Genomic DNA, 10,739 nt, shown 5'->3' with positions numbered 1-10,739 from the left:
TGGTGGAGGGGGCGGAAGTAGTTCTGTCGCTCTCTGCTGGCTGTGTTTGAGCTCAGCAGCGCGAAAGAGATTTGACACCTTGATACACGAAGAAAAATGACTATGAGGAGCGTTTTTTCTCTTTTCAGAAGGTATAGTATTTGTCAGTGTATAAAACAACCCGTCACTGCCTCTTTACTTTCCATTCTTTCCCACTGAAAACAACCGTGAGGCTGTTGTCCTGTCTCACGGCGATCGCAGACTCTCAATGCTGATTGGCTGAACGACCAGCGTTCAATAACAGGGCTAATGTGTTTGCGTCAGGACAACATTGCTTAGCTGGGGAAATTACTTTTAACCACAATGGTTAATTATTAACAATATTACAGTTCCGTTGTATGTAAAGTTATTTACACAGTAGTTTAATCTTCTTGAATGTCATGGGACAACAATTAGCTGCTGGGCTTCTTTTAATGCCTGTTTCTGCCCCTTTCTGAACATTTAGCATACTATATAACTAAGTAACCAGGTTTGCTATATGGCAATTTGATGAAACAGAATTTAATTTAGGAATATGGAACATGTAAACCTATCAGATGAAATGGTGCCGTTCTTTAAACTAGATTTTGACACAGGGCCCCTCTTGAGGAGTCCTCATTGAGAGGTAATAAAGCAGGACCACCTGAGGTACCTACCATGCTAGTTGCTAATGTGCTTTAATATCGTCACTGCTACTGTGACAATGTGGACCTGGGGCTTTTGGGGGCTGTTGACCTTGTTTCGTGACTTCAATCTCAAGTGCTCTGCTGTCATTACATTTCCCCCCTCACTTTTTTCAGTTGTTGCAGCAATGGAAAAAATCTGTATCTAAAATCAAATCTTTATCTAAATAGAAATAGCAGTGCCACTATGAAAAAGATTCTTCATAAGCCTTTGAATGTCAACTCAATTAAAAGCACTCTAGCACTGTACTTTAAGGATTTTACATATTAAAGTGCGTTAACAGGTGAAGTCTTTTCTGGCTTTTGAGAAAGATGCATGAAGCCTGATAAATCACCTCCACTGATGTCACTCAGTGTCTAAGTTGCATTGTGGGTAATGTAGGCACCAAGTTTTTGAAAAACAGTCCACTGGTTTAGCATTGCACTCATAGAACACTGTTTGATTAAAGCGATATTCCGGTGTAAGTTTAATCCATGGTCTAACACACCGTGAAACTGTGTTAGGCTCCCTCTCGAGAGATCAAGTTAGCAGACCGCTAATTTATAGAGTTTTATCAACCTCAGAAATGACCACACGACAACAATACACTGCAGTAAACGGATCCAAATATAAACCGCCACCAAAAAGCCACAAATAATGCTCAGAACAGCACCAAACTTCAGCAACAGTACAAATAGGGTCTCAGCACATAGTACCGGGGCATTAAAACTCCGCTAATTAGCGGTCTGCTAACTTGATCTCTCGAGAGGGAGTCTAACACAGTTTCACGGTGTGTTAGACCATGGATTAAATTTACACTGGAATATCTCTTTAATGGAAAGGTCAAAATGTGATGTTCCAAATCACTACAGCAGAACCAGAGATATCACTTATTTTAATCCACACTTTCCTTCTTCCTGAACTTGTAGATCTGCTATTTTCACAACTTATGTGTGACACTCCTGTATGATGAAGTAGGGCATCAATTCATGAAAAAAACATATGAAATATATTGGAAAAAAAGTTGAAAAATTGACAGTAGCGCCGAGATCCAAAAGTGGCTGAAGGTATGTCGATTGCTGCTCAGCGGCATATACCGATCCCCAGACTGGTATAAAGATTCTCGGAGTGGTATGCTGCTATTACGCTGCTGTTATTCCACCGACACATGACGGTATGTGCCGCTTGAGACTGTTATGGCACCGAGAGACTGTTGGAGGGGTACTGCTCCCTGATGAATATGCAAATATAATGCCACTGGGCTGGTTTGAGACAAGTACTGCCGTAAATGTATACATTTTTTTTGTGTCTTTATTGACAATGCTAACTTAACACATTACCGTAAGTAAGTAGGAACATATGTTATGTTGTTGGGATGTAAGCACATAGACAGTAGTTACACATTAGCTAATATAGCTAATGTTAGCCCAGCCACTGTAGCCAGTCTGACTAATTGATAGCAGAAACTTTGAGCCAGCCGCCAACAAAACAATACTTAGTGACAGCTTTTCATTATTAGGAGAACACAATAAGATATTACTTCATATAAAATCTACTTCGCAGGACATTAACAATTGTGGCATGTTATGTATCATGTTTATTAGTGAACATGATACATAAAATGCCATAATTGGTTGGCTCAAAGTTTCTGCTATCGATTAGTCAGACTGGCTATGGTGGCTGGGCTAACATTAGCCATGTTAGCTAAGGCTAACTCTTTTATTAGTGTTAAGTAGTTTATAGGCAGAAATTTAGACATAATGTGTTAAGTTAGCATTGTGAATAAAGACAAAAAAAGGGTATACATTTAGGGCAGTGCTTGTCGTCAAACCAGCCCAGTGGCATTACATTTGCATATTCATCATACAACAGTCTCTCCGTGCCATAACAATCTCAAGCGGCACATACCGTCATGTGTCGGTGGAATAACAGCGGCATAATAGCAGCATACCATTCCGAGAATCTGTATGTCAGTCTGGGGATCGGTATATGCTGCTGAGCAGCAATCGACATACCTTCAACCACTTTTGGATCTCGGCATCACTCAAAGTTGAAATATGAAGATAAAAAGTTTCTGTCCAACAGCACTCTCCAATACTTATGGATTATATTTAAAATACATCCATATATCTGGGGTAGGCGTACAGTGACAACGAATTTGTCTTCAAAACAAGAGCTTTACATTGCACCCCATTGGAGTTAAGAAATGGGTTCTCAGCGGGGGGCTTTTAATTTGAAAGTAGCGACCGTTCCTAGCTTGCTGCTACAACAACAAGCGGACAACAAAGACAGCAGAAATGTCATGCATTTTGAACGTCTGACAGACCACCCACTAACATTTACGTCCATTCTCGTCTCGCCAACGAAAACTTACACACTTCTCGTCATGTTTTAGTCATCAAAGAGCCATGTTTATCTCCTCACCGTCTCGTGATTGTCATGAAAAAAAGGGGCGTCATCGAAATAATTTCGTCATCGTCATCGTCATCGTCATCGTCATCGTTGACGAAAAACAACACTGCCTTTAAACACACTTTAATGTGTACAATTGGTTGAGTAACCAGTACTCAAGTCAAGTTTTGAGGTTGTTAAACTTGAGTTAAGTATTTGCATACCTCCACCATGTTTCTATGGGAAATATTGTAATGTTTCTACCACTACATTTGTTTGACAGCTTGGGTTATTTTGTAGATGAAGATTTTATAAACTAAACATATCAGTTTCTGAGATAGTATCCATTGATATGTGTTCAACTACCATACATAATTTGATTAAAATTCACTTCCTCACAACCAGATATAAAACTCTTAAATGCTTCTTACACCTTAAAGCATCAGTAAAACAAATGCAGACACATGGTCAGGAACAATACAGCAGATAATGATGATGTAAGTACATTTTGCTGATAATTAATTCATAAGTAACATTTTGAATGCACAATGCACTTGTAATGAGGATGCTATTTTTAGTACTTAAATATTTAGTAAACGATCTGATTAGCTCTCTCCCTCCCTTTATTTTCAAACTATTGGATTATTAATGATGCATCAAGATATAAGCATCAATTTAATGTTGCTGCTAGTCATAATATATATTGAATAGAAATACTGTAAGTGGCTTTATCTATGAGAATGCATTTTATATTAGAAGTCTGGGTATAGCTGTCAGATAAATTAAGTAGAGTACAAAGTACAGCATTTGAGTTGTTTTTGTAGACTCAGTTCAACATCAGCTTCAGGGGTAAAATGACAAACAGCACCGGAGTTTTGCTGTAGACATTTAATAGGTTATGAGAACATTCTGCATTGATCATTTGCATAAATTGTAACAGCATGCCTCAAAATTGAGTGTACTTACTTCCACTGACACTACTCAAAATACAGTATAGTATATATATAGAGCAAGAGTATTGTGAATTTGTTTGTTCATGGGTGTTAAAGTTACAAAGTTGTAAATGTCAGTGCTGCAAATTACTTGTAGGCTACATTTATTCGTGTGAAATGACACGTTTCTGTATGCAGCATCATTCCTTCCATCGGACAAGGGCACGCGGTTTCAAAAGGGTTCATTTAACTCGATTTATTTTTGGCTACATATCTTATACATGTTCCTCATTGTCATTCATCCTGCTTGCACTCTGTCGATGCCAAGAACCGTGTGTGCATCTGCTCTCAGAGGCTCTACGCAAAGCATACGTAGCGGAAGATAAACCAATTCAAACCCTCAGATATCCGTGAAGCGTGTCTACGGAGACGATTGTCTCTGTCAAACAAAAAGGCTTTGGTGCAAAGGCGATATTCTACCCCGAGGCACGAGGTGACAGTGTGGGTTTGAAACAGATCATAATGGTCCCAGTAAAGCTCTGCCATTTAGAAGGGATTGCCTAGTATAAAACGACGCCATCAGTGAAAATGTTGTGCAAAAAACTCGTTGTAAACTTAACTTCCCGTAGGAATATTACAGCAAGGACTCGACGATTTCCTGCTGGAACTAAAATAGGCAACAACAAGAGGAGACGAGGGTCATGTTTTTCATTTCACCCTGTAAGTTTTCGCCTGACCTATCATCACTCCAATTCAATAACACGGCTCAAAGAAAGCAGGTAGTGAGTGCGCACCGGTGCGCGCAGACTGTGTGGGCGCGTGCGGAGCTGTCCTTTCAGCACCGCGAGCTTCAGCACCACAGCGAATGACAGCACCCGCGAGCCCGTCTGAAAACCAAAAACACCGCAAGTCTGAGAAGTCTCTTTCATGCGGTTCTTTTCATTTAAGATTCAGGAGGGGGTTCATCATTTGTGGCGCGTCGCGACCTTACATCGCGTTCTCTCAACAGTCCACTGCATGTGAAGAAATGAGCGCGTTAGTATGTGTGTGTAATGCATAGCCTACGTGTGTGTAGGCCTACGGTGTGTGTGTGTGTGTGTGAGAGAGAGAGAGAGAGAGAGAGAGAGAGGGAGAAGACGATGATGAGCATGATGATGATGCTGTGGGAGGCTGTCAAGGTGTCCTCGAATACAGACGTCGTTCAGTGACGTGAAAGGAGAGAGAGAGAGAGCGAGGGAGCGAGGAAAAGTGCGCGTGTACGTTAGGAGGCGGGGCCAGCGGGAATAAACGGAGGGATGGAGAATTCCGCGAGTCACCATCACGGATCCCCGCTGTCAATCTTCGCCGCCTGGTCCAATCGCGTCCCTGAACGCGGCAGGCTCGCCCCGCCACCCCTTCTTCTGAGCCCCGCCCCCCTCCTTGAGCTGTCCTCTCTGTGCACGCGCGTGGTCCCCCCCCGCCCCCCACCACCACCTCCACCACCACTAGGTCGAGTCGAGGAGGAGGAGGAGGAGGAAGAGGAGGAGGAGGAGGGATGAGGCGCGCGGCGGAGGGGAAATGGCTGCCGAAAACAAGCCGGAAGGTAAGAGAGAAATAACGGTTTTTATTTGAGGTGGCAGAGTCCCTCGGTTCGGGGTTCGGACGAGGCGATGAAGGGACGGAGGCTTAGAGGGGGAGCGAGTTAACGGCAGGGCTTTCCCTTTCTTCTAGTCCGTCCCGAAAACACGGACGCTGGTGCTGAAACAGCGACTGTGTGGATCACGGTTAACCGACAGCAAATAAATAACGGAAGGAGAGTTGTCCTGTCGGTCGGCTCTCAGTGAGTCGGGATGGGGGTAGTTTTTCACCGTCCGATGCTTGCCAGCGTTTCCCCTGAGTTGCTGGTTTATGAGTGCCTTTTAAACGTTTAGCATAAAAGGGATGGGGATGAGAGAGGATGAGAGTGGTTCGCGCTGAAGGAATTCTGATGCTGTGTGTGTGTGTGCGTGCGTTCTTGTGTGTGCGCGGGTGTGTGTTTATCTGCCTCTGTCTCTCTCTATAAACATAAAATAGACCCTCGAATCATAGATTGCCTTTCCGGACTGACATGAAACCTCTCAGACCAGCTGAGCATTTATTCAGTCACAGTCCAACGTTGGTGTGTGTGTGTGTGTGTGTGTGTGCGCGCGCGCGCGTGTATGTATGCGTGTGCGTGTTTATGTTTGTGTTCATTTAGTGTTGATGTGTGCTAATGGTTGCTAAGACAGTGAAGGTGAGAATCGGGCTGCATTTGGGCAGGGGGGGTGGGGGTGGAGTGTATATGTGTCAGTTTTAGGTCATATTATGTATAAATCCAGGATACATTTTTACTTCCTCAGCGAAACTGTTAGGGTCATTACTGTCACACACACACACACACACACACACACACACACTGTTCAGACTGTTATCCATTCATTCATGAATTATTTAAGGTATGATCAAAATCACCATGGCAATATCATCTCCATCTCAAGTCATCGGCTAATGAAAACCTTATCCCTTACTCAGTGTGTTTGACATTTGTTTATAAACACCCCCGTATTGTTAGTCCACTCTAAGAATCACTCTCTTTTCTTGCCTGTTCAATGTACTGATATAACACATCCATAAGCCATTAAACGCAGCAGCTGAATGTGTTGTTTTAAATGACACGCAGTTCCACAGCAACTTAAGAGCTAAAACAACATGCCGTAGACGTCAGTTTTATTATTGATTTTAATGAGTCTTCTGATTGTTTCCATAGCACAGTGATTCTGAAAATGGCAGGAGTCCTTAATCTCTCTCCACTAGGGTGGGCTGCTGAGCATTAATTCTGTTACGCGTAATTTTTCTTTTTTTTTTTTTGTGAACAACTTTTTATTGCTTTAGAATATAAACATGTATAGCAGTCCGGAAACAGTACAGGTACACTGCAATCATGTGGGGAGAAAAGAAAAAAAAAAGGGGAAAAAGTCTGGCGGTGACAAAACACACAAAAACCCCTGGATCTCCATTTCACTTAAGCAGGACATGAGACATCGCAATTTAACTGTTACGCGTAATTTTTGAAAAACTTGAACCACACAAGTAGTATCAAACATTGTGAATCTCAGGCGTACTGAAAGTCAGACACACACTTAAACGAGCGTGCATGCAAGCATGCGGAGTGTAGCCAGAGGCAAAGGGAAGGCCGTGGGTTGAGAGTCCCGTTGCGTGAAAAGACTAGAACTGAAGATGAGACAGATGGCCCATTGGCTGATCAGCAGGCACTGTACCACATAAATATAAAACCATCCCCCGGCCCTGACTGAACTGTACCTACACACACACGCAAACAGACTTACACAGTCACAGCATGAAGGGTTTTCGTCCATTGCCCCCTCGGTGTTAGGTGTAGACAGGACGCAATAATTCACGGGCCTCAACCACACTGAATGAAAGCCAAATGAATCACAGGGGCAACGGAGGCAGGAGACAGCCATCCACTCACTCCAATCCCTGGCAGATGTGCGTGAGTACACTAGTGGGCATGAGAACAACATCCACCATATAGCATGGAAGACCATCTCCCTCTGCGCTGGTTGGTCTACTTTGTATCATAGCAACAGTGGTCAGGGAAACAGAGAAATGATGAGAGAGAAGAGAAACTAAAGCCGGGCACAAGTTAGTCACACACATGGAGGCAGTGTATCTACTGTGGCCAATCGATCAGGGGACACAATGGATGCAAGTTAGTGGATCAGAAAATGGATCAGCCAACATGCATATCAGTTGGACTTTTGTTTCTGGGCTTTAGAGGAGGAAGAATGAGGTGAGGTGTGTGACTGCCAAGGAAACCAAAGTCTGGAGCGTCTCCTAAATATGTCCGTCTCTTCTTTCTCCCTTTTTTTCTCCTTCATTTGTAGGACTGAAGAAGATAAGAAATCCAGAGCGAATGGTCAGGATTGCTGTCGGTTACACAGGACACGCCCCTCCCAAGAGTGACGACACTGACGCCAACAGTAAGAGACACACAAACACTCTCTTCACACTGTTTGTGCATGCGTGCGTGTGCAAACGCATTTGTCTGTAGCACAGGGTGACTCTGGGAGCAAGTATAAAAGCCTTCTGGCAGAATGATGTGATGCGGGAACTGAGGGCTCCTTCTCATCTACTGTGTAACAGATCACACTTACATACACACACTCGCAGTAACACACTAAACAAACACACACTCTCTGCTGAGACGTCATTCCTATTCAGTTCTGTTACACATCATGTTTATTCATGCATGCCAGTACAGTATTAGTGGGCACACACACACACACACACACACACACACAAACACACACACACACATACATAGCCATAGAGAAGGCAGAGCTTACTTTGGCTATCAGTAGTTTATTGTCATACCTAATCTGTACACATGGCATTATGTATCTATAATCCTCAATGGGCCTGGTTAAACTAGAAGTGAGATGGAGTGTGTAATCTGGGGTCGCCGCATGGTCGTGTTTGAATGCGAGTGTGTCCCTGGCATGTGTATGATTGCCATGGTGTGTGTCAGAGGGACTATAAAGGCAATGATTGCTTTGATTGGTTATTGATTTTAGAGGACGTGACGCAGATGAATGTCTCTACCTCTGTGTAGTATATGTGTGACTGTGTGTGTGTGTGTGTGTGTGTGTGGGTTAGGGGGGACAAATCGGAGGAAAATAAACAGATGTGAGGAGGAGTAGACAGACATGCTGCTTAGTGTGGGTGGTGGTGTAGGTGGGGGTTATGGGTAAAGTGGGGGAAGGTATGTCAAAAGACACAGACACACAAACACACCAGCCCCTTTTTCATTTCAAAAGGAGCAGATGGCTTTATACCTGCACCAGACCCTTTTATTTAGTTAACGGAGACGAGAGAAAACGAGACTGTCACAAAATAACAAATAAGGAATTAAGAGAAAATCTGAAAAAACAATGGAAAAGAAAAGCATTGAATAGAATAGAATTGAATAGAACAGAGAGTTCTGTTTGGGATGGCTGTTTAATATGAGCTGAGACTTCCCGAGCCGATCCCTGTCTCCTATCTGTTCTCACGTCCCAGCTGGAGGATTACTGGAGGAAAAGTTTATCAGCAGAATGATAAAATTAGCATGCATGCCCATCTCTCTACCCCCCACCCCTCCGCCCCCCCTGCTCTCTCCCTCTTTCTCTCGCCTCTCCCTCCCTCTTCCTGCACTCTCGCTCATCCCATGCTATGCTCCCCCCTTTCTTCTTCTCCCTGCCCTGGCTCTCCCCCCCCCCCCCCCCAATCTCTCTCTATCTAGCTGCTGTGCAATGAGCCTTTCTTTCTGTCACATTAATTTCATCCCGAAAAAGGGGGAAAATGTGAAAATTTCCCCTGACGCCTCCTAATATCAGTGGGGGGAGAGTTAAGAGTTGCATTTGGAGCATTTTTCTCTCTCTTTACTGAGGAGAGTTTTATAATTAACTGACAGCCATCTCACAAGGGCATTGGCTTGTTTCTGTGTTAAATATGGAGATGACAGTTTTATGAGGTAAAATATTCATCAGTCGGAGGCCGCTCTCTTCTGTGTGATTCCAGTCTAAATTATGGCATTTGATAGGCTACCAAAGCAATGTTTCACTTTGGTCGAACATTTTTACTTTTTAGCACGTACAGTATACCTCAGTATGACTTAATGAGCCAGTACTTCCACATTAACATTCAGGCTTTGTCACTCTTTTAGACTTTTTTTTTTTTTTTTTTTTTTACTAGATTAGCAAGTGAGTGAGTGATCTATGTTTTTGAGGCTTACTGCTGAGGGACGCGCATGAAGCAGTGCAGGTATTGAAACTGTTTTATTGTTTCAGATACAAATATAAATGTGAACAGCACTGGATTTCCATATTTAGATGTCCTTTCCCAGTGTCCCAGGATGGTTCTTTTTCCTGGGTAGATGGAAACAAAAAATAAGTTTTTGCCCTGTGTCACACCATAGTACAGCTCCACTGAGAGCCATTTGGAACAGATGGAAAAGACTATTGCCACAGTACCCAGGCTGAATTTTTAAAAACAGGGACGCATTCTCTGGTTCGGGATTGTTAGAAATACAAGATACAACCCTTTGGGGTGTAAAAGGCTCATCAGCATTCAGCAAATCTGCAAAGTTGGTCTTCCATTCCTCGTCAGCAGGGAGAGTAAATGTGAGGACGGGTTAAGATGACGCTCGTGTCGGTGAAGGTGTGCTTTGAAAGGGATTTCGGGACCAAGGTCACCGGCGAAAAAACGCCACTCTGGGACAAATACTGTGATGTGTGTTCTTTGATCGGCAGGCGCTGCTTGTGTATGTCTGTTTGCATGTATGAGCGTGCATGCGCGCGTGTGTGCGGGTGTTTGTGTGTGTGCCTACGCATGTGCAATAGGCTTGTTTGATGTGGTGGTTCTGGTACATTTCAAAGGCGAGGCTCTGATGAGAATTCTTCAGAACAGCAGGGGGAGGGGAGGGGGTTATAGCCAGGAGGGGTGGGGTTTAAACGCTGATTGGCATTCATAGCAGAGAGGCTGGAGTGCTGCTAAAAAAGAAATTAGGCTTTAACTAAGCTGCACCATTCAGCTGTTTAACTAAGCCGCTGCACCGTTCAGCTGTTTGAAATTTTGTCTTCTCAGGCCTTCTATTAATAAATGCATAATTGATTAGGGGGAGCATACGTGCCTGAACACTCTTCCCCCTGACACACACATGCTCAGACACCTACA

The 10,739-nt window shown here is 43.5% G+C and overlaps 1 protein-coding gene across 7 annotated transcripts in view; it reads left to right on the top strand.

Annotated features, from left to right (window-relative positions):
* Positions 1 to 5,465: 5,465 nt before the first annotated feature.
* Positions 5,466 to 10,739, top strand: part of LOC115582977 (calmodulin-binding transcription activator 1-like) — a 57,940-nt gene continuing 52,666 nt past the window's right edge. For 6 of the 7 annotated variants that reach the window (XM_030419277.1, XM_030419279.1, XM_030419275.1 and 3 more), the window contains exons 1-2: positions 5,466 to 5,586; positions 7,910 to 8,005. In XM_030419277.1, the coding sequence (XP_030275137.1) occupies positions 5,562 to 5,586; positions 7,910 to 8,005 (121 nt within the window). In that variant the 5' untranslated portion in view covers positions 5,466 to 5,561. Of the gene's footprint in view, positions 5,587 to 7,673; positions 7,816 to 7,909; positions 8,006 to 10,739 lie in introns of those variants that run through there. The other variant, XM_030419280.1, reaches the window with a different exon arrangement.

Source organism: Sparus aurata, chromosome 6 (assembly GCF_900880675.1).
Source record: "Sparus aurata chromosome 6, fSpaAur1.1, whole genome shotgun sequence".
NCBI lineage: Eukaryota > Metazoa > Chordata > Actinopteri > Spariformes > Sparidae > Sparus > Sparus aurata.
Note: the sequence above shows the minus strand (reverse complement) of the source record. Positions and strands in the feature narration are given on the sequence as shown.